General features: G+C 38.8%; 1 protein-coding gene across 4 annotated transcripts in view; it reads left to right on the plus strand.

Moving 5' to 3' along the window:
* pcbp3 (poly(rC) binding protein 3) overlaps positions 1–25,260 on the plus strand; it is a 67,594-nt gene that overhangs the window by 24,135 nt on the left and 18,199 nt on the right. For all 4 annotated transcript variants that reach the window (XM_065962321.1, XM_065962320.1, XM_065962323.1 and 1 more), the window contains exons 5-11: positions 1,520–1,625; positions 1,895–1,997; positions 20,624–20,788; positions 23,360–23,383; positions 23,493–23,525; positions 24,099–24,215; positions 24,961–25,092. In XM_065962321.1, coding sequence (XP_065818393.1) covers positions 20,714–20,788; positions 23,360–23,383; positions 23,493–23,525; positions 24,099–24,215; positions 24,961–25,092 — 381 coding nt within the window. In that variant the 5' untranslated portion in view covers positions 1,520–1,625; positions 1,895–1,997; positions 20,624–20,713. The remainder of the gene's footprint in view (positions 1–1,519; positions 1,626–1,894; positions 1,998–20,623; positions 20,789–23,359; positions 23,384–23,492; positions 23,526–24,098; positions 24,216–24,960; positions 25,093–25,260) is intronic.

A 25,260-nucleotide genomic window follows, 5' to 3' on the forward strand; every position in this document is an offset into this window, starting at 1 on the left:
GCATCTAATAGTTTTTTTTACCTACGTCCAGGATCACCAGTTCTCAAATCCTGCTCTTCATTCGAACCCAAAAATAACTGAGTGTTCAAACAGTTGTTAACAAGAAGTCCATGTTTAATGTTAAATAAGAGAAGTTTTGCTGTCTCCAGCTGGTAATCTCCCTCGGTGGATAACGCTGTGTAATGTGTCTCTGACATCAGAGTGAGGAGAGTGGCGCACACGTTACTCAGAGCAGTAGTAAAAATGTTTTAGTTGTGACAGTGACAGCAGGAGCCAACGAGCCGTAATATCAGAACATCAGTAGCAGCCTCCGTATCTTTATCACTGACAGCTGGTAATATTGGCAGGAGCAGATTCATAGTAGTACTGGGGCAGATGGGAGTCGAATATTCTTTTCTATTAATGTAATTTACAACTTTTTATTTGATTTATTAGCGGATTAGTTTGTTTAACAGTAATTGGTTCATTCATGTAAATAATGTCTTGGTCCTGAACAGTAAAGGAGTGAGAGGAGGAACCACCTGGACCATCAACAATTATAGACTCTGTAACAAGTCTTAACTTTTTAATTGTTTTCCACTTGAGAAATTATTATTATTATTACAATTATTAAAGCTTCTGACTCATTGTTTCAGTTATCAGTTTATAGTGTTTATTGTGTATAAAATCTAGCTTTTATGAACTCCCTTCAGATTACGCTTTTAAAGGGATATTTTGGTATTTTTAAAGTTGGGTTGCATGAGGTACTTGTCCATAGTAGTTTTATAATCCTCAGGAGATGTCGGACAGCGTTTATCCTCTCTAAAGAAAGACCGGACGGAGTGCAAACACAGAAGCTAGGCCTTACAGTTATGCAGACGAGGTTGATTGCCTAGTGGTTATGTCGCACACGCTCAGTGTATGAAGGCTGTGATCTTCGTTGCAGTGGCTGTGGGTGCGAGTCCGACCTCGGCCCTTTGCTGCATGTCATCCCCCGCTCTCTACTCCTAACATTTCCTGTCTCTCTTCAGCTGTCCTTTCTAATACAGGCCAAAAAATAATAATAAACACAAAAATATATAAATAAAAAATGTGCAACACTTTTCTTTTCTGCTAGCATGCTCTTTTGTTTTAGCATTACTTCAGCACATCACATAAATGTTCTTCCGCCTTCTCTCTGGCCGGTCTCTCCTTGAAGGGGCCACACTGACTGGTATCTCCTGTGGCTCAAGAACTTTCTATTGAAAAGTACCTCATACAACCCCACTTCAAAAATAATACCAAACTATTCCTTTAATTTGCAGGAGAAAATACATTTTCTTTTGGTCAGGTTTAGGCACCTGTAGCCCTTTGTTTGATGACTAAAAATGAAAATCATAGACCTGTTTAATACATTAGGTTTTACCCAAAGTGACCCAAGGCCCAGTGTCATTATAAATATTTAGCTAAAACCATTATCCCCAGTATCCAGCTAAATAGTTTTTAAAAAGATCCAGCCATGTTCCTGTGTTTTTACATCTTATTCCACTGATCTGTTCAGGTGTACGGCCCAGACGTCCAGTCCTCTCATTCTGCTGGAAGGCTGCCAGCCACAGGTCACATGACCTGGAAGAAAAAACCTAGGAGACTTTTTGGATCCCTCTTCGGTCAGACAACCACTCTAATTATTATTCACTGACACAAACTTTGAGCAACATGATTGATGCTTTCCTTTCAAAATGTACAGAACCTACATAAACATACCTAAGAGAAAAACCAGCTGCATGTGTAACACACCATTTTGTTGCTTTGGAATCCAAAATCAACATTTTTGAAGTACAAGTTTGATACACAGTCAACTGCACTTACACAAACTTGTTTAAGACGTTTCTTATCCTGTCTCTTTTCACATCTTTTCTTTTTCTCTGGGCTTTAGCGTGGGCTGGCTCTCAACCTGAAGGGAAGTCCAAAGGCTGATGAACTGACCTCCGTTGCTCTGGTGTCCTATATGCCCTGAGAACACTACCAGCGCTAACCTGGTGAGTAACGACACTCATTTGATCTGTCGATAGTAAACTGATGGGATTCACGCGCTTCCATTTCAGAGAAGTTTAAGAAGGCAGGTGTCCGTGCTTGAACTGTTGATGATGGCAGATGTGGGCTATTTGTGTTATTACATTTGTTCAGAAGGTAATGATAAAATATGGAAAACATTGTCCATCAATAGAAGGGGTACTTATTGTTTTTGTCGACGGTCACATTTTCAAATGGCTGCTCATTATTTCCATTTTCTCCTCCCTCTTTTTTCTCCTACTTTCTTGGCCCATCCACTCTAAATGCTATTTTCTCTTCCTCTAACACAGCCGTTAATGACAAGTAAAACTCTATAAGAGCTCAATGCACTTCCTGAATGGCTCATATTTTATATTGTGCCTTTAGTAAGATAATGTTGTTTTGGGCGAGACTATTCATTCAAGATGACATATGGACGTATTTGTAACAGCTTCACATCAAAAGTTGGACGGTTTAAGATGCAGCTTTTTTAGTTTTGTTGCCTGTAGGGAGGTAAAGATTTGTAAGCAGAATCTGATTCAGAAGGGTGGCCAAAGCAATAATAGACATTTACAAATGAAACAGGTCTGACAACAAGAATTGCTCCAATGGAGAAACAGCGGCCTTTCTGTAATCTTTGTTTTAAACACTTTCATTTGCATTGAACTGAATAAAAATGTTATAATAAAAATGTAATATATCTTCCTGGCTGACCTATATGTTTGGCCTACTTTTTGTCTTTTTGTTTGAGTAGTAATGGTCGTTGGTTTGTAGGTGCATTAACACCACTTCTTGCACTGCGAGCACATGTTGGATGGAAACACATGATGTAAGCTGCAGCTTGACAAAGAGCAGCGTACTAACGGCAATTACTGTGAAGACAGAAAATGTTCATCCACTTGTAAGGCTTAAAAACATGCCGGAGAGACATCAGGGATGTGTTGCTGCTTAAAGTTGTTATTTGGAAAGAAGAATTGTCAATGGGTTCACATGTTACTCTGCTTTTCTGATGAAATACAGCGATCAACTTTTGACACCAGACTGTAGATCACTATGGTAAATGGTAAATGGACTGTATTTATAGCACTTTTCTAGTCTTTCTGCGCTAAATCTTAGCGCTTTTACATAACATGTCACATTGGGTCAATCAGTATAAACTAATGATATTCATACACATTCAGACGCCTCATTCATACTCAAGAGTAAGTTAGGGGTTTATCGACTTGCCCAAGGTAACTTTGACATGAAGACTTTAGGAGCTGGGATCGAACCACCAACCTTCCACTGAACGATAGCCGCCTGATCAATGCTTACATATGACACAAATCTATCAGAACAATTTCAATCAGAATATGTGAGGATAAGTGAGTGTGCATGTAACTGCAATTTGCGCCTTTTGATAAATACCAGCCTCACGGCCAAACCAATATATATTGCTGTGGCTATTATTGCATAGCTGTAATTTTGTCTGAAAAAGTTAACATATGCTGTCAGCCCAGTATCATCTGCATTATTTGAAAGCTATAAACATCAATACAGTGAGGGGGAAGAAGGAGGAAAAATACACTTTAATGTTTTTCTGCATAAAAAAACATTAGGCTGTCAGCCTGTTTGAATTTCAATCCTTTGAGCCTGTCTGTACATCCCTTCACATACACATGCATGCGTGTTTTGACGATAAAATACTTGCAGCAAAGCTTTATAGATCGATCCTCAGGAAATACATATAGCCAAGCTGGTCTCCACAAAGTCCTGCTCTGGACTGATCAGCGACTACATCAGCATATACTGGCTTCCTTTCATAACACTAAAAGGAAGAAGGGATGAACACTGTCCTACTTCTGGGCATATTACTGAGTCTGTATACAGACAGATTTTATATATATAACCAGGTAAGCTGTTACAGGGAGCAGTTTGTTGAGGATAGTATTTACCATCATAGCTCTTGTGACGATTTATTTTAGCTCCATAGACTGTAAAATGAGAAATGTTAAAACCAGATCTGCAAAAATACAAAGATGTCAAATATAAATGAGCATGTTGAAAGTTGCTTTCATAGCGTGATTTTTCAGACACATAATTAAACTCTCAAATTTTGCAAGGGAGATTTCCCTCGTGTCAAATGCTAGCTAAACAACCATCTACATGCCTCTGTCTGATTGGCTACCTGTATTGTCTATCTAATATAAAAAAAGAGCCGGATGTTGGGTCAGGATTCCGTTGTGATGCTTAAGATGAGAGCTACTGGAGACACAGCTGCAGCAGATCATGCTCATTTTTTGTGAAGAAGTCTGAACTAAAAAACAACCGTGTAGCGAGTAGGACATTAAAGTAACACCAAAGTTAGTAGACCATTCATAGATGGTTTCAGCCCTTAGACTGTGATGATTTGAACTTACTTGAAATAAGAAGCTGTTTGACATTTCTATAAAGCTTGGATTTGTTTGCATCTATTTAGAGACTACTCTTAATAAGGCTAAAGTTTAACCAACATCCGACACTTGAGGCACTTGATGCGTGTCAGAAGACGCACAGAGCCCAGACTGGATGAGTCATCATGACAGAAGAAGCAGCCCATGTGCAGACGCTGCGTTATTCCAATTCAGGGAGCAAATGTGACAAAATTGCAGCTTTTCTTCAAAACTGACAGATGTCATTGTGGGTTGACACGCATCAAAACCCAGCCAGTGTGGGCTTACATGGGAAACAAAGGAAGGAGATGTTTGACTGACGTCATGTGCGTGTTTAGTCATCAATTCTGTGCAAAATGATCCTACTAGGACAGACGCCAGAGAGAGACACTATAGGCACTATCATCAGTCATACTGGAGAAACTGTAACGTGCAGACAGTTTAATCTCAGCTGCAAAGATAATATTTTCATACCATGACAAGTGTGCACAGTTGCATGTCTGACCAACTGAATCCAACTACTGTTGTGTGCTTATAAAAACACTTTAAAAGGGTCATGCAATCACTTGCTGATATAGCCTCCTTCTGTCATCGCTTGTCATGACTAAATGTACTTTCAGTTGAGACTAATTAAAGTTGTTCAGCCCAGCTAAACTTTTCCTATTAGTCGACAGGCTGTTTCTGAAGTGTTATAATAAAGTGCTTCTTTTTTGCTGTCTTGAACGGAGATTGTTAAAGCTCTCCTAAGTATACGACTGACTACAGTCGACCCTGCAGCTGACAGTTTGAATTAGATCAAACAACTGCAGATGTATAACATCCCCCTTTTAATTATACACTAAATGAAAAGAGTGGGTCTGATTCCTATTCACTGTGTTCCCCGTCTTTATAGTTTCAAATCTGCATTAAACAGCCATACTTGATTGTTTGATCCTAACTATGTTTAGATGATGCCGGGTGGGCTACCCTTTCTGCCCAAAGAGATTTTCTGAATTAAATATTTAAATACTTTCTTCTTATCAGTTGCCATAAACTGCATTTTCTGCTTATTCCCCTCCGTTAGTTCGCTTTAATATCAACATCAGAGACAGTCAGTACAGCCAGCATGATGTGACATGACTTTGGATTTTGAAATTGAACTCTTTCAAACATTTACGCTCCAGTGCAAAAACATGCAGCTTGAAAGTAGAAACAGAAAAGGCAGAAGTTGTCACTTAGTTGGTTATTTGAGTCGTATCCACCAGACTTTTTTTTTTTATTTGATCAGAAAAAAAGAGTTAAAGTAAACATCTACCAACACAAGCGACTATTTCTGTTTTTCATTTTCATTCGCTAACCAACAAGTATCCATATTGATGCTTTTGGTGAAAGCTTTAAGAATATCAGAATGAAAAATATGCTCAAATAAAACTAAAGAAAGGAGATGTTATAGTTCAGCTTGTACTTTAATGACTTGTAGGGATAATGGTGATGTGTGTCCTGTGTTGGTGTGTGTTGCTAGCGTCCTAGTGTGAGTATGATTATTCAGCTCAAAGTGACCACACAGGTGCTTTTACTGATGTTGTCCAATCGGACGTTCGCATGTAGACAGACTTGATTGACACCTGAGTACGTCACATAGTTCCCATAAGATGTTATTTCAGTTTCCAATGAGTCACATAGTTTCAGCTAGAGCTGGGTATTGTCCATGACCTAACCTTTCAATTCGATTTGAATTCTTTCTGTCACGATTCGATATTTGATATTGATCAATATGATTTGAGATTGATTTAATAAAACATACAGGTGACAAAAATACCCAGATAACTTATCACAGTACCTATTTGTTAAATAATCATGTGTGCATTGTTTGTCAAGGTTTAGAAACAAACTAACTCAAAAATATATTTTATCGTTTCATTATTCTTTAATAAACAAAGAATAAAACATTAAAGTACAATATGATCTAAAGTGCACATTTATAGCTGAGCTAAATTTGCAGCAAAATCGTAATAAACAGAACAGCGCTGTAATGGCCTGGACAAAAACTGTATGTAAATTGCACAATTGTGCTTGAACTGAATTCACAGCACCCAAAGTGCTCCCTAGTGGAGTTGTGCGTCATTACAATGAAAAAAAAAAACACGATCTCATGTTTTCCCTGAATCAATATTGAATTGGGAAAATAATAATTGCACTGCATTGATGAATCAATATTTTTAACCAGCCCTAGTTTCAGGTGTCTTTTTTTAATTTCCCAGCGGCCATAGTGTTATCTGATGGTCTCAAGAAAGGAAAAAGCTCTTTTTCACAGCGGAAGGGCTTGAAATGGAGCAGAGCTAGAAATTGAGGTTAACCCCCCCACCCCCTGTGAAAACTGAATGGGGAAAGGGGAATAGGAGTACTACCTGTGAGCTTGACTGGGAAATTTAACAAGTCTTAATTCAACCCCTAACTCTTCTTCATTTTAAAAAGTCACAATTATTTTCCAGCCTCCTGTCTGTGTTGTTGTAATGAATCTTTAAACACCCCATAATTACATGAAACACCTTTAAATTGTCTCTACTTGATAGATTTTCGCAAGGTATGGATTGCCTGACAGAAAACAACATCTGTCGACATTAAAGAGTAAGATGAATGCAGACTAAGCTAGAAAATCTGTTTTCTCAATACAGACACAGACATGTTAGCAGTCTTTTACCTTTATGCAAGGAATATTAATATTAATTACCACTGAGAAGACATTAGTCAAAGCCCCCCAAAATATGGAAATATGATTGTTATGCCCCAACATAAGAGGCCTGGTCACAGAGAAGATTCACTCCGTGGGGTTGTCTGACAACTACTGGGAACTATGTTTATGATACAGGATTTAATCAGCCTGTAAAGATGAAAGAGTTCAGAGTTCAGTGCTGTTGCTACAGGAGGAGTTAAGAAGGATGGAGGATGTTGCTTTCAGTTCCTTTTTGGGTTCAGTATTTGATCACAGTTGGTCTTTGTCCCTCCTGCTGATATTATCTACTGTTAGTTAACACCATTTAGTTTTTGGGATTTATCTTTGAAAATGCAGTCATGGAAAACATGTTTCAATGGGATTAGAATTAGATTCACCGCCTGAGGTTATTTGTTATACACTGAGCAATAACATGCCTGTTGAGTCATTTGTTTCGCCCAATTGTTAATCCTTCTAGGTTTGATAAAAGCACCTCTGTACAGATCATATTAGATCTACAGTGCTTCTTCTATATTGGTAGATACATGTTTAGACTTTTTTGTTTTCTTCACGATTGACAATCCAGCCACACTTTACCATCTTAAAGCCAAACAAGAATAATCCAGAAGGAAGGAGAAAAGGATGATTCTAAAATCATAGTGACCTCTCTGCGCTTCCTTCTTTTACTCCTTCACGCTGGCTTTCAGAGGAATACCTTGATAAGATGGATTTCTTTTGTCCTGGGTACATCACTGGGATTATTACAACACTTAACCTTTTCTTCTTTGTTGAGAAAGTCAAAGTTCAGATGGACAATATATTAACCCTATTTGGAAACATAATAGCTTGAACCTGAGAGGCCATGAGAGTTGGGACTATGTAACCTACACAATGGGGAACATAATGCAGAAAACAGGGAGGTTGTTTCTTAGGACTGATCTGATACTGGTTTAAGTTGCAGATTCATATTTGCTGGTTTTAAAGCATTCAATCATAACTTGTACTGAATAGTATGTCTGCACAGTATCTCGCAGCTACAGAAGGCAGGGCCCCAAACAAGCTGTAGAATATTCATTATGTAAATAAAACACCCCTTTGTAATTATATCATCATTTTGAGGAGTACAGTTTCACACATGGGATCAGGCACACTTTCTATTAGATTGTTATGACAGTTTTGTGTGGTGCACTTAAACGAGACTTAGGGGAGCACTGAAACCACAAAATGACCTTCTTTCTATAAAACATCACTTCAGCTCAAAGCGCTGCATTGCTTGTTTCGCCCCTTTGCATGAGTGCATTGGGAACTTTATGACTTTCCTGACACTGTCACACTCTAAAGCATGAAGTTGTGATGTCAGTGGTAATGCTTCACTACTGTGTATTCTGTGTGTGTATACTGTGTAACTGCTGTGTTCAGGCTTTGACCATCAGATGCTATGCCTTATGCAAAACGGGAGGGTCTGACCTCCGGAAATATAGTTTTTGACTTCTAAACTTGATTTTTATTTAATTTTTGTACCTTCCACACATGGAATAGTGTGTGAATTCTGTGTATTCTGAGATTTTTTAGCTTCTAAGCCTTATTCGGTCTTTGTCACCTTTGGACCCATTCCTCTTGTGACTTTGTTTTGGAAGTTTTGTTCTAACTTCCAACAAGTGTAGACATATTTTGTATCTCTCCACGGCTTATGGTTCCTATTAAAACAATGCATAAAAACAGCCTCAAGTAAACATGTTTTACTGACTGTATCTCTCCACTTTTGCAGAATCTGTTTCAGACCCCAGGCATGTAGGAGACTTTTCTTTATCAGTCTTACGCAACATATTTTCTCTTATTGCAATGTAAATAGTTACAAGCATTTACGGTATAAAGTAAAGGGGACAATGATGTCAAAAATGATATTTATCTGCATTACCTCACACGTAAAGCGTCAAATCAAGGGCCTATCTGTTGTTTAAAGCTGATGCTGGCAAGCACAAGGAAATCAGTATTTAACAAAAGGCTTTATGCAATGGAGTACTCAGCAATGGCCAACGAGTATTATCACATTGTAGTGTTTGAAAGCTATGGCAGAACAATAGCATTTATAAACAGAAGCCTTTGGAAACATAAACATATTAAAGAAGGCACAACAGCGGCTCTACTTCCTGTGAACACTCAGAAAGGTCAATCTTACACAACAGCTGCTGGTGAACTTCTTCTGGTGCTCCATTGAGAGCATGCTGACGCACGGGACCCTGGTGTGGTACGGAGGCAGCTCTGTAGCTGACAGGAAGGCCCTGCAGTGGGTCATCAACACAGCACAGAAAACCACAAGCACACATCTGCCTGCCCTGCCTCCTGTTGCCTACGCAAGACATCCTGCATCCTCAAGGACTCATCTCACCCTGCCCACTATCTGTTTGACCCCCTGCCCTCAGGAAAGCACATCTGATCCATCAAACACAAATCCAGCAAGCTACTGAAAAAGAGATTTTTATACCAAAGCCATCACCCAACTAAACACCGCTCTGAAGTCACAACAGACACTTTGTACAACACTGATTTCCCCCCCTGCACAAGTACAAGTGCAATGTTCTAATTTTATTGAAACAAGTGCAATAATGTAATTCCATATTACCTGTTATACCAGTGCAATACTTCTATTCCTCACTGGTACCACTTACGCATACGTTTGTACTGTGAATGTATGTTCTCTTCATTTTGTGTGTGTTTGCGTGTGTGTATGTGGGGATTTTGCACGTCCGCATGGGCTTCATTTTACAAGACTGAGGTTGTCGCTTGAGACTGACACATGTTAGAGGAAAACTGCATACTGGACAGAAAGTTGAGCTACGCCTTTGCTGCTGAAGATAAAATAATGAATCCATATTTCAAATGATTTTAAAATGAGACAGAAACAAGTATAGACAGGAGCTACAGGGTAGACAGAATCAAGTAATCACCCAGAACATTGCAATGAGAATCTATAATGTATTTATAATTGATTTTGCTTCTCTCAATCATTACTAAAATTATTCATCTCATAACAGCAATGACAACACAACATGTGCAAGGGCTGAGGGGTATAGTTCATGAAAAAGACAACAGAAAATAATACATTCAAAATAATAATTTGTCAAAAAGAGAGAGCCAACAGCTGACTTTAGCTGTGCCTTTACTCTAGCAGCTTCCAGTTTGAGGTCATGGATTAGGTTTTGTTAAAACATTTGTCCTGGTCTTGTTTTAGAGAATGTTTTAGACAGACTACTTTATCACATACAAATATGAACATGTACACACAAAATACATACATTCAGTTTGTATGCAAAGTATCTGTGTAGGTGGTCATATAATGGAATATTGCTCACAGACATTGAGAGACGTGAGCACTAGCAGACTGGCTGAAATTAATAAATCAAATATGATAGCAGTACAACACGATAAGAAAAAAGGTTTGCAAGTGTTGTTATTGACCTCGAAAGTAATTGCAAAAGTGTTATCAGTCAATTAATAACTGTGGTGAAAAATGTCTGTGGCCTTAGGCATTGAAATGGAGTCATTCAATTTCAGAGCTGGATATTACTCAGTCTGTTTGCAAGAAGTAACACAAACAGACTTTAGGTACTTTATTAACTAATGAGGCTCTTTGTTTGTTCACCTGGGTTTACTTTTATAATATAGTGTTATAGATTACTCCACTATGAGCCATAGGATTGTGGTATGAGGCTGAATTTGATATGTGTTGAGGAATTAAGGAATTGGTGAATTGGATGAAGGGCTACATTAATATCAGAGTTAATGTTAACCTTCATATCATCATTGCAAGGAACTACATACAAAATCAGAGCAGCAGCTCAAAAACAGCCGTGACAGCTGACAGTAGCACTTAGCTAGTAGCTAGCTTGTTTGACGGCTTCACTGGCATGTCACTTAGAATAGCCAGGCACCCTTTACAATTGTTTACCACCTCAAACCCCCTTGGCGCCCTAAAGGCATCGCAATCTGGGGCACCCGTCAAGTCTCCTGCCCATGATGCGAGAAACAGTCGCCCATGCACTGGTCAAATCACAACACGGCTAGATGTGCATTAGCATTTCTCAAAACTGGGTATTTTCGGCTTGGATGCCAAAGGCAGTGTCACGAGTTATGACGTAAAGTCCACATGACTCCACGTCTTGTCCAATGACTTGCCAGTATTTAGTATAGACTTAGTGATAGGGAGATGTTATAATTAAATTCCATTCTATTTATTCTTTTGTTAACAGCTGAAGTGGTGGTCAACTGGTAGGAGTGGCATAAAGGTAAATCATTTTAAAATACTTATTAAAGATGTCACAGATTATTTTAAAACTACTGCGGGTCTAATGCTATATTTCTCAGAATTTAAGTCTTATTCTAGGTTCCTTCCACTTAGCGACTTTTCCTATAGAGATAACGTAAGGGGGTGATAATTGAAGCAGACAACCGATTTAAACTCTTCCAGTGAATCGCCCTGATTGGATTAGATGTTGTGTTTTGTCAATTCCTGACACGACTTACTTGAACTATAAATGTATCATTTGAAGGATTCAGAAGCAACACAAATGTGGGTTAATTCACTTAAGGGTTAAAGCTTAAACTAATAGGGCTCTACCTTAGATCACAAAATAATGATTTCATTTCTTGTAATGTATAGGCAGCAATGTGTGCCGTTTTTTCTAGCATGGGTGTCGGCTGCACAGTGGCAAAGTACATTCAATGACCGTCTTAAAAATGTCTGGAACTGTTCATGGAAACCAGTGGCTACTTCTATTTCTATTAAAACAGGGTTGACAGTTTTCCTTAAGCTGAATCTCTACCTTAATGTATTGAATCTGGTAGTTCAGGTTTTCCATTTGTCGATCGCATGAAGAACAGAAACGAGTATCGTCTTTTCTTTGATATTTTTTGGTCTGGCAAAAAAAGTGGAAACTGTCACTGAAAACTAGCATGGCTTATTAGTAGGCATGCATCAGCAGACTACTTTAGCACTCCATGATAATGCTAGATGACAGAAGAACAATGCAAGGGGTCGACTCATTTAGGTTGAGATCATTACTAGGCCAGCTGATAGAAGGAGACAGGTTTCCAATTTGCTTATGGAGGCAAATGGTCTGACATAATGGCTGCTTTCTAGACTGTGAGTAGCTGCAACAAAAGGCTTCCCAGCATGTGTATCCGCACATATAATCAACCATCGCTTTCTCCTCCTGTACAAAAAATCTTCACAAATGCATCTCGGCTTTTTATGGCTGAGAGACCATTTTAAAATTGTACAAATTGCCCCGCTAATGACGGAGCGCACTAATTAGCCACAGTAGCTAGCAGGTGATGTTTAACCCAAACAAAAAGATGACACTTATTCCTCAAGGTTTGAGCTCAAAATGCACTTAATTGGTCCTCTTCTATATGTAGAAACACAGCAGGCTCTTGTGATTTAAACTACAGGAGGCAGAAAAAGCAAAGGGCTCCCTGAAATATGATGTGTCAGTTCAACTACAATTTTCCACCAGAACTGCTAACCCCTGCTAAATTATGTTTTTTAAGCTTTGCCACTGGTGTGTGCTCATCTGCATTGACACGAATATAAATAATGGAATATTTTCTCAAAAATCTCTAAAACAGACAAAAAGTTTTAACAATACAAAAGCCTTGTGGTTTTTAGTGGTGAAAAGAAGAAGAGGATCAGAACTGCATGGTAAGGGTGGGGAGGGTTTCATAAAGCTGTCTGCGTGGTTCCTTACTATGTGCAATCATGTCTTTTCAAAGATAGCTAAATTAATGATCAAATATAGCTTGGGATTTAAACAGCCAAAGCCACGACAATCTTTTTTTTTATGCTTGACATAATACAGTTCTTTGGACATATTGTAGAGTCTGACTATTCTTACATTTATAGATTTTTCTGCAACTTCAAGGAATATCTCTTCAGTTACAAAAATTGCCTAAAAAGCAACACGAGCATTTCTGCATCAGTAGAAAGCAGTCATGTTACCATCAGTAATGTGACATTCAAATCCAAATGTATGTGGCTGGTTTGGTTGGAAACATCTTACTATTGTAATATTCTTTTATTCCTATTCCTGCCTGGGTTCACAGAGTAAGCTGACGTGCTTTCAGTGCATGTCAAAGGTTAATTGCATCTCTTAAGCACTGGTTGTCCTGAGAATAGCAGTGAATGGACACTAAACTAAATTAGACATTCAATACTCATTCTAAACAGTGAGCACAAGCATACATTGAAGCTGTATAAGGTTATTTACAGGTAAAAGTTGAAGGTCAAAATATAAATAAATAAACTAAATAAAGAGGACAAATACAATTTTTGATGTACAACCCATGGAATTAATAAACAGATTGTGTGAAAAACATTTTTAGCCAGATTGTCTTCAGCCAACAGATTGGACAAAATTATTCTGTGTTCTTGCTATTTTCTGAATCACTGGGATACATAATTAATAGCTTTGGTAAAATAATACAAACTTACTTTGATTAGAAAAACAATTGTCCTCGACTTGACCACTGTTACCTTTTGATCAACTGTAACAATCAGTTTTCAAGGATGAAAAAAAGCTGTTTTACAAGAATAATTGGGGTATTAAATGTAGTATTAGCTGCTCTTTTAAAAGCAGTGACATTTAAAACCTATTTGCAAAAGCAACTGCAGAAACTATTGTTAAGAAAAATTAAACTCTAAAGTACTAATTCCCTTACTCGCCATTTCTAGCTTTTCCAACCTTGACAAATAGGAAACATGGCAACACCCGTTTAGTAAAGCCATTCGAGCAGAATAGCTACAAAAAGGCAATGACTGTATGTAATGGGAGCATATATATATATATGTGAACCATGGTGACTGTGAGCCATAGATGGTTGTTGCTTGCTTAAAATTAAATTCCTTCTCGCTGATAGTTGAACAGGATTTTTTGAAGTTCCACATCCGTTTCATTTTCACGTCACCCAAAGACTGCAAGCAAAGAGCTAGTCTGGAGCTGTCCATGGTAGTAAAAATCATACCAACACCTTTGCAGCCCATTCAACAGACAGCACTGTCATTGTTTTATACAAGACTAGAAGAGCTAAATTTATGTGCCATACAGTGCTTCTTGGGTTGCAATAATTTACTCCATTAAATCACTGTGAAGTTGCAAGGCAAAAAAAAATAAAAAATCAGCAATGTCTTTGCTTACTACTTGCTTGCACAAAATGCTAAATTATTCCTTAAAGCCTTGTGAGCTTCTTGCTGAGCCTAATACATTCAGGAACACGTTTTTCGCTGTCAACTAGTAATCTTCCTATCTTAAGAACTGTTTAAACAGGTCATTACAGAATTCGAAAGGACTGACTGACCTAACAACGTCAGGGTGTGCCCTTAGACAAAGACACCTTTCAGACACCAAGAAAAAATGCACAAATACTATTGCACCAGTTCACTTGAAGTCACAGTCAGAAGGTAACTGTCAAATATATTTATAAAAAAACAAAACAATAGAACATACGATTGGTAAACAATAATCAACACACAAAGGATGGGACATCAGCCTTGTTCCTAAATCCAATTTGGACATGTGCTCAAAGCCGGACCAGCATTTAGCAGAGTAACACCGACATTTTAGGCCTTTGTTCTGGGTTTGAAGGAATGCCAAATATGCATACTTTGCTGGGTATTAGGCACTCTCACCCAACAAAATCACAGTACAATAAAAAAAAAGAAGCACAATTTGAATTCATTATGGACTTCATTTTGAGTTACTTTTTAACAAATGTGTAGAAAACTAGAGTAGGTAATAAACAAACAGCTACTTCAAATTCTGAAGCCAGTACTTGCCAGCCCATAATCATTAGAAATGGGTGACGTCATGAAGATAGTTCTGATTATCTTATCAGTGTCACTCATTCATAGCCAGCCTGAGCCAAGACAGGGCAGGGCAGCGAACAAACAGAGGTCGATGTAATGTCTCAAAATAAATGCAGAAAAACTGCTATTCAATTGAAATTTAGTGAAACCAGCATGTCCCTGATTGGTTATAGTCTGTAAAGTATTGTTACTTGACGCGTGTGCTTGTTATCACCCTGAGGTGCTACACACACTCTGCTGTCTGCTACCTTTTAACAAACACAAGAAGGACACAAAAGAAAAAGGGTTTTTGCTAGTTAAGTCTGCACATTTCACATTTTCTCAGTGCACTCTACAGTCTGAAGAAACATCATCTCGAGGAGGTGCAAAAAACCAAGTTGAACATTGACAACCAACATTGACAGCAATGTTTGTGAGCAACTCCTATTAAAATATATTTATGTGAAAAGTAATCCATAGTAGAACAGAAGTCAAATGTATACCAAAAGCACATATCTCAAGACAGAAGATTGTTTTAGTACAGGTGACCTATAAGGCCAAATCAGCCATGTAAGTATAATTATACTCTTGAAAAATCAAAATCAAATGATCACTAAAACACACAGTGGGAGCACTATCGCAGCTGGAGCTCCAGTGTTTCCTGGACTGAAAGAAACAGTACAAGGCACATCTTTTTCATTCCTAGGTGCTGAGTGATGTGAGGTGGTTGAGTGTGACAGTGATGTTTCAAAGTTGCTGCATTAAACTGACAGCTCATGCAGCTGGCATTGAGAATCAGCTACATGACAGAAAATGTTGTGAAGCTTTTGTAGTTCTGGGCAATTTAAACCACAAAGGCAGGACTAGGATGTGTTGTGCATCAAGGGGCTGTTAAACTAAACCTCAAACAAAAATGTTGGTAAAAAAATGTTTTTTTGTTTTTTTTTTGTGAAAGCCCAGTGTGAAGGATGAAGCCATGCAGACACTTGACTGCAATCAAATGAGCCGTCTTTTGTAAAACCCCTGTTAAGCCAGCCGCCGAGGAGAAAATGATGCGTGTCTATGCTTGTCTATGGTTTACGGTACAGGTGCTTGGAGCACACAAAAAGAATGAATGCGGCCGCGTATTTCAGCAAAAGATACCCTCAATAATAACGGCTGACAGAAGAAAATAAATCACAATGTTAAAACAAGAAACTTTCACTGGATTATTTTTCCTCATGTCCCTGGCGGCGGTCCTTAGAATTTCTCAGCAGATTTTACTGTATAGTTTTTTCAATGATTAAAGGGAAATTCTGCTCAAATTGCATTGAGACGCTTTGATATTGCTGAAAATTCTTAAGTGTTGCAAAACAAGTCAGTGTTAGTGTGCAAGGGCATGACTTAAACACCTCTCAAATCCATATCCATACAAAATAGCCAATTCATTCATCTGAATACAGAAAGCAAAAGTACCACCAGACCCACGATAGTGTCTGTAAGAAAGAAATCCCCAAATCCACTTGAGAAAAATGGCAATTGCGTTCAGTAGGCTACGTGTTTGCGCAGCAGGAGGGACCAATCACAACTTAGGCTATGCGTATTCAAGCAATAACCTACACAATGTCAGAAACTGTATTAAGCCCTTGACCAGTGGCGTCACTAGGCTGTTTTATCTAATTAGCCCCGAATGTAATTTTTTATATTAAAAACGGTCCTTGAACGCCCCTCATTTACCGCACGACAACAGAGCAACAAAATCTCCGTATTCAACCTTGGAATTTCCGAGTGTCTCTGAACACTGGTGAAGTCATTGACCGGTTCGCCCAAGTCAGACCAAGGATGTACCCACTTATGCTCAAAGGACAAAGGCCCAAATAAAGGAGGAAGAAACAGTCAGATAGCAACAGGGAATGAAGAAGGGCAAGTGCAGAGTGAAAGTAAAAAGTTATGTACAAACAAGAAATGAACAAAGAAAGACAATACATGTAGAGTAACAGTTAATAATACAGAGACATATTGTACAAGATAAATGAACGAAGAAAAACAAAATGTGAAGTATAGAGTAAAAGTTAAGAGATGCGTGCTGTACAAGACAAATGTACAAGGAGAAACAATTTGTAAAGTGTAAAGTTAAGACAGAGACACACCGTACAAGAAAATAAATGAACGAAGAAAAACATGTAAAGAATACATACATGACTGTGTGACTCATTAAACATCTCAATGTTTACTTTTGCTGAATGTTTGCTGTTGGTGTTTCGTGAATGAGGCACGTTTGTGTTTGGGCAAAGGGAAGTTTGTGAAAATTGGTATTTTTACCATTGGTATTTATTGGTATATTTACTGGTAACCACAGAATGCATTAATTCAATTCAGTCTAGAAGTGATGAAATGATTCTAGTCACTAATGGTAGTTAGTGGTTTGTTGGATGTCCCATGTGCTTTACACTAGAAAGAAACATGGGAATTCCAGGGGCATCTCAAAATAAAGTAGCCTAGTCCTTCTAGATCAGGGGTGGGCAGCTGGCGGCCCGGGGGCCACATGCGGCCCCCATCAACCTTAAATGTGGCCCTCAGGTTAATTTTTTACACATCAATTAATTGGAAACATGAAGAAAACATGATGAAATCTGCCATGAAATCATGAAAACCAGAAATATGTCCATAATATAATATCTGATCACTGGTATATGTTGAGTTAATTTGAGACATAATCGACTGTAATCGTTTAATTTGGCCCTCTGGCAGTGAGAATTAAATGAATGTGGCCCTTGCTGTGACCAAAGTTGCCCATCCCTGTTCTAGATAGTCCTTCTAGCAAGAGAATAAACATTTTAAAAACATAAGCAGACTGTTTACCACCTCAAGTGAATTAACCTATCCTATCCCCAGTCAGATCCATATAGGTAATGTAAGGTCTGTCTCACTTGTATTCATTTTACTCTGAAATAACTTGAATGGAATGTTAGATGTCTGGGGATAAGCCGCACAGCAGTCAGGTAGTTATTTAAAGCTATAATAAACTGTGTATTTTGTTTATTTAGGTAAAGCATTATGAAAATGTTTGCATGCGCATACCCAAAAATTTGCCTTGTGCGCATTTGCCATTTCCCTCTGGGCCTTTAAGCCCCGGATGTTTCAGAAACCTAGAAACGCCCCTGCCCTTGACCATCAGTAAAGATCATAGTTAGCGAGAGTTAGAACGAAAGAGGGATAGTTTACTCACATTATCAAGATGAGGGCCACTCTCCGTTTCTTCATGAAGGTCAGTTTGACGACGAAAACAAATCGCTGTTTTCAGAAGTTAATGCCCCACTTGTTGCGCAGTCCTGTCTCCACTTTCCATTACTGCTAGAGGCGAGCCAAAGCACGATAACCCGCGTCATAAAAAGTAAACTTGTTGACATACTTTCGTGGTCTTTGTCACTGAAAACTTCACTGTACGGCTGGCTCCATTTCAAAATAAGCAACAGTTCTGTTTGTCCACAGTCTCCCATTGGTAACAGTTAATTAAGAAAGGCTGCACCTGGATTCCCACAGGTGTTCTCCCTTGAAGAAAGCTACTGTAGGCTTTTTTTAGGTTATCCCAGTGGTGTAGTGCACTGTATACCCTCTTCTAAATCCAAAAAATGAAGGGGCGTGTTTGACCATTTTTCTTTTGTTTTGGGTGTTATAAATTAGAATTACGCTATTCATAAGTGCAACCATTGCCTTAAGTCTGGGCTACGTTTTCAGATGCAAAGGAAAGGTTTTTTTCTTTCTTTTCTTTTTTTTTTTTTTCTGTAACATCCCAAAACAACAATGGCCCAAGGTTGTGTCTGGCAGAAAATTAGCATTTCTCGTATACGTGAATTAAGTAGCCGAACCAGTCACCAAAAATGTCCAAATGTCGTTAAAAATTCCCTGGGGCCGTTTAGAGGCTTTGAAATGGAATAGCAGAGGGATAGCATAGAAATGCTGTCTTGAAATTAAACTTTAGATTATGCTTTGTGAGTAAAATGACAATTGTCAAAAGGTTGGGGAAAAAACCTGTGGCCAAGAAGGGGTTTTTAAAAAGAGCGAAGTACAAGCTTCTATTTCACTTAGTGCATGAGATATTAATGTACAGCAGAAGAATTATATCATAAGAAGGACATGGAAATGCAGTTGTTATATCTAGTATTTATATACTCTCTTAACTTTTGTGTCAGTGTAAAAATGTATTTCACATGCAGCATGTTGTGTTATACCTGTTTGTAGACATTTTCCCTCTCTGCTTAAGGTTAGGTCTTTGATTTCTAGACACCGTGTTTCAAATTATAACTGACTTAATTAGTATTGTCCTGTTGTTTTTGTGACTGATTCTACCTATTGGTTTCATTTTGCTTTGTTTATTGAGCTTGTAATCTTGATGGCATTTGAACTTTGAGAAACCTTAATAGCCTTAAAAGAAAAAAAAAGATTTGAAATGAAATAGCCCTTACTTCGGAAGAAACTCAGAAACAATTTCTGCAATCATTTTTACAAGATATTTTTGTGATATATACTAGATGACACAACATGCACAAATAGGTTACAATAAAGTGGAAAATAAAAGTCAGTTTTGTAAACCTATTCTATTTGTGATGGTTCAAAACCCTTGATGGTTCAATTCTTAGTGATATTTCAAATCCTGGGGTTGCCGTGGCTCAGTGGTAAAGTCGGTTGTCTCTCAACTGGAAGGTCGGAGGTTCAATCCCCAGCTCCTGCAGCCACATGTCCGATGTGTCCTTGGGCAAGACACTCAACCCCAAGTTGCTCTGGCCGCTTCATCATCAGTGTATAAATGTGTATGAATAGTCACTTTACATAGCATCCATCTGCCATCAGTGTGTGAATGTGTAGGTGTGACCTGCAGCGTTAAAGTGTAGTCAGATGACTAGGAAAGTGTTATACAAGTCCATTTACCATTTATTCAGATTTTACCCTTGATTCTTGATACAGCCTTTTATGCATACCTACTTCCCCGTTTGCCTTTGCAGCAAAGGCAAAGAGGAGCGGAGTAATGCGACGGACTGTGATGAGGGCATGAGAGAAAAAGTGAAAAGAAAAGTTTAATCTCTGACTCGTAGAAAAAAAAGGCTTTTATTGAAGACTTTGCCCTCAATGGAGACTTCAGGTCATCATGCTGCATCGTCACATGAACAATATCAAATTATTCATAATATTCATTTTCATGTGTAAAGTCGATCCCTTTATCATTAGCATTTATCAATATAAACATTTTCTGGGTAAAAGGTGCAGTGTCCAATTAAAAACAAAACAAGCCAGCTACTAATTTTTAATTATGACACTTTAGAGATACGGAATCGACCTGGCGGAACTGATTTTGACTTCAGACTAACTTCACCTTCTCTGCACAATTTTGTTTTGACAGAGAAAACATTGTTTTGGGACCTCAACATTCATGCCTTACTGTGTTGCATTAGCAGAGTCATTCGGGTTATTAGACTTTGTGGATAATTAACATGCAAAAAACTCTATATGATATTGTACCATATGTTTTACCATATGCACAATAATCACATTAAAAGACTTGTTCACTTTTGCTGTTAAAATGAATTGACATCAGACTGTCTTAGCATCTTGTATCTACGTTCTGCATGTTTACACATTTCATAGTTTGCTGTCTATATAAAGTTTTGTCGTGGTGTGTTTTGCGATTGGCAGGTGACTGGCTGGCTGGAATACCATCCCACTCCTTCTCCTTCTGAGGACATCCCATTCCTGGACGGTGCTTTGCTGTCACTTCACCCCAGCATGGAGCCCACCAAAGTCCAGTCAGATGGTGGCCTCAATGTCACCCTTACCATCCGCCTCCTCATGCATGGAAAAGTAAGCAACCCACCGGCTTAGAGTCTCTGAAGTTTGTTCAGTCACGCCTATATGGATTAATCCCAGCTGCACTTGAGATTCACTTAAAATAATTATACCAAAACAACTCGTCTTTGGCGGGTTACATTTCAGTGAATTGGTTTGACAGACAGATCAAAACACTCTGCCGGCTGTTTTTCTGTTACAACCTACCCTGGCATCTACTTTCATTCTCAGAGCTCCAAATGAAAAATGAGATTTAAATGGCCTTATGTTATCTCCTTGGTGCGTTGCTACCCTCCTGACCCAGCCTCACCATGACAACAGGCTCTGCGCTACATGTCAAATCCACCTGGGAATAAAGTATGATGCTGTCTGTTAGCCTTGGCTTTCAACTCTGGTTGGCTTATTGTAATTTGTAGTCTTAAACCTTTATATAATATGACAAAATTGATATAGGGGTGTGACACTCTTCGCTCTTCCACAGGTGTGGCTTCTCTGCATGTGAACAACTCAGCAGCTGGGTAACAGCTGGTTTTATGTCATCTGCCTTTCCTGCTTTCTGTACCAGCGTCATCAGGATGTATTGTTGTTTTTTTTTTTTTTTTAAATTGAAAACTCCACTTCAAAACTTAAAGATTGTGAGGCTTCTTTACAAATTCCCTCAGTGTGATCCTGTCAGCCCTTCTTTTGGTTTACTTGTGCACTCTCTTTAGTGTGCACCAGCATCTGTTTTGTTATGTATTTAAATTTCTGAGGCTTTCCAGGTTGTCTTTTTGGAGGTGGATTTGAAGCCATGAACAATGGTTGGATAGGTTTGTAGTTTGTCTTGAGCTGTCATGAGCACAGGGGAAACGAGAGGAGGGAAGGAGAGAGGGACAAGTGGAAGAGATAACTGAGATAAGAGAACAGTACAGGTGATAGAATTAGGAAGGCACAGCTGACTGACCTAAGTCTCAGGTAACTGGATTACTGAAATAGAGGCATGGTCCAGTTCCCTATCATGTATTCTAATAAAGTCCTTTAGGTGTAGCTTCCCCCTCCCCTTTCTCCTTTTCTTAAGAGTAAGAGTAAGGAGTAAATGTGTGCATCTTGGTTCCCCTTGTTAAACATAATTCATGGCTTTTTAATCTCATACAGCAGGAGGTTTTTTAAGCGATGGTTCACATTTTGTGATAAAATCTAACTGCAGAGCTTGCATCATTTTTTGTTTAAGTCGGATGAGTTTTTTTTTTTAAAAGGGAAGTGTCTTCAATAAGAAAAGGTTAGGGTTGTATAAAAGTAGCTCTCTTGATGGGATGTGCTCCACATAGACTCGAGCCAAAATCTCCCTCTCTTTTTTTTTCGGTGCCAAGAAGTGTGAATTTCCGAAAGCTGAGAACTGCCTGCTGATTCAGGACCTTCAGTACAGACACCAGTGACCCTGTGAGAGTTTAGACGACCCTTCAGTAACACAGGTTCCTTTTGGCCATGGAGCCACAACATGTTCAACCTCCAACAGGGAACTTGGGCAGCATGACCTAGGTCAGCAGCAGGGTCTAAATATACTATCTGATGCAGGTGTGGTGCTTATTCTGACACTTCCACTTTTTCAAATGTTTGGTGTTATCCAGGACAAGAGGAAGACTTGAATGTAGGATGGATAGTGTCCTAAACGATCCCTCCTGTAGGATTCTGTAAGAGCAGGACTGGTAAGCCCAGAACATAGGAGTTGTTGGAGGTAGAATTATGTCTACCCTTAAATTTGAACGTTTTTTCAGTAAGAAATATGAGTTGGCCTAAATCAGTGATACTCAACCCGTGGCTCTCGAGCCAGATGAGGCTCATTTGGGACTAGTTGTGGCTCTTTTATGTCCTACTTGGAAAGAAAAAAAATCGAAAGTAATTTAAATCAGGGAAACATTGTCAGCAGAAATGATTCTTTGCAAGTCATGTCACTGTGTTTCCCAAACATATTTCAGGAAAGAAAGAGGTTTTTTGATTGTGGCTCTTGCAGAAATATTTTTTGGTCAATGTGGCTCTAAAGTCTAACAAGGCTGAGTACCACTAGTTTAAATGTTTAAAGCACTTGGTGAAAAATGTGCTTTTTATTTGATTAGTTTATGCTTAGATTTGGTCCAGGTGCCAGACGAGTACACTTGGATTGAGTACCAAATGTTAAAAGTTAAATATTTAAGGGCACCTAAAAGTATTTTTACTAACTGACTTTACAAAAGTCATGATTAATGTGATGACTGCTAAGGGAAGAGCCTGGCATTAAGCAGGAAGTGGCCTGCAGTGTTAACGCCTCAACGGATGCAACCCTCTCAGTCTCTAAGAGGGGTCAGGGAGTGTTGATGCTGCCAGCCGGCGTTGCCCTGCTGCCCTTTTCCCCACAGTGCCACTCCAAGCTCATGAAGAGTGATTACATGCATATGGAGAGCGTGGCCCTCGACACCAGCACACAGCTGTGAAACCTCTGCATGCCCCTGTAGTGTCTGCTCTTTGCCCAGGAAAATACAAGACCACACTGTGATAGCCCTTTAACTACATCTGCAGTCATCTTTACAGAATCATTTTTAAAAATGCATGACTTTTTTGTTTTGATTGCAGGAAGTTGGAAGCATAATCGGAAAGGTAGGTTCATTTTATTAGATCATGCATGCCAGTATGGAGAAAAATATGTGTTCTAAAGTTTTCTGATTTATGATTGAACAGTTTTCATGACATTTTTTCTTTCCTACAGAAAGGGGAAACAGTGAAGAAGATGCGAGAAGAGGTGGGTTTCAGTCTCATAAAGTGCAATTTCTAAAATGCAATAAGATATACTTTATTAACCTGATAGGGGAAATTCAATTTTACACTCCAATGTTGAACATGCTACACACACATAGGCTGAAATACACACACATGCACAAAAAGGATCCCATGGATATATGCACTGATGGAGAGATGTGTGGGGGCTGCCCACAGGGAGCGCTCCTGAGCTAGTAAAGAGGGCTGGTGCCTTGCTCAAGGGCACTTGGGCAGTGCTCAGGAAGTGAACTGGCACCTCTCCAACTACCAGACCAATTTCCAGACTTGGAACCGGCAAAAAAAAAAACTGACTGAGCTGCAGCCTCCCCTAAACTATGCGCCCAATGTCGGGCTAATATGTACGGTACATTTTCCACAGCAGTGATTCACTAAAAGCTCTGTAAACAATATGAATCACTTGAACAACATGTTTTAACAAATCCTTCTGTTTATAAACCAGGAATAGATTATTCAAATTAGAGACATATATTCCTGGATTAAGGCTTCAGCACTGAATTGACTTTATTGACAACATGCACGTGTTGTTTTTTTCCAGAGTGGCGCACGAATCAATATTTCCGAGGGCAACTGTCCTGAAAGGATTGTCACCATCACTGGGCCGACGGACACCATCTTCAAGGCTTTTGCTATGATTGCCTACAAATTTGAGGAGGTATTATAAGATTGTATGAAGACTGTACGACTTTTTGTAAAGGAAAAGATTTACATCTCACTGGGCACATGAATCAATGAAACCCAGTGGTAGCTGAAGTCTCTTAATTTACACCACAGACTGCATGTAGGGAGTGGATGTATCTTAAACCCTGCATTCTCTCTCAGTACCAGCAGGGGGCAGCTGAACTAGTTGTAAAAAGAAGTCTATTACATGAAAATGATCCTACTTCCTAGTTAACATATTACCTGGTTTAACAGGTTCTATTACATGTTTAATTAGCTGACAAAAAGCAGTATTCATACCAAAGTGAGCTTGTGTAATATTTTGTTAGACACGTGTAAGCTGGCTGTGATCAAAGAAGTGAACCCATTCTCGGCTATAAAAGGTGAATTGAAATTGTGCCCTTTCAGCTATCTTTTCCTCTGATCCTGCCTTTGAAAAGATAAATCTAAATGGATACACTAAAGCACTGTGACTGGAACCAAAGAGGAGACCCACTGCTGTGTCCTCAGTGACCGGAGTCAAATCTGGTATCCTTGATCAAGTCCTTTGTTTCTTACTGACAAGGCATAAAAGACCAGGATTAAGACTTGTGCATAATGCAGCTTAGCCGTCCTGACCTTTGTTCTGATCTGAACTGATTTATATTGATAACCAGACAAATGCTGTGTTTTCTTTATGGGTCATATTGGGAGAATTTTAGCACTCAAAAGTTGAATGTTTGTTTTATGTTTTGTTGTAGGACATAATCAATTCCATGAGCAACAGCCCAGCAATCAGCAAGCCCCCAGTCACCTTAAGGCTTGTAGTTCCTGCCAGCCAGTGTGGCTCCCTCATCGGTAAAGGAGGCTCCAAAATAAAGGAGATGAGAGAGGTATGACATCAAGCATTGTACTAATAACCTTCAGTTTCATACATTTTTTTTATATACAGTATATATATTTGACTAATGGGAAAGAAAAAGTCCAACAATAATTTTTTTCTCGCTCATTTAGTCGTCAAGTTTCACTTTTATTATTCTTTTTTTTTAATCTAACATTCA

Source organism: Labrus bergylta, chromosome 13 (genome assembly GCF_963930695.1).
Source record: "Labrus bergylta chromosome 13, fLabBer1.1, whole genome shotgun sequence".
Classification (NCBI taxonomy): domain Eukaryota; kingdom Metazoa; phylum Chordata; class Actinopteri; order Labriformes; family Labridae; genus Labrus; species Labrus bergylta.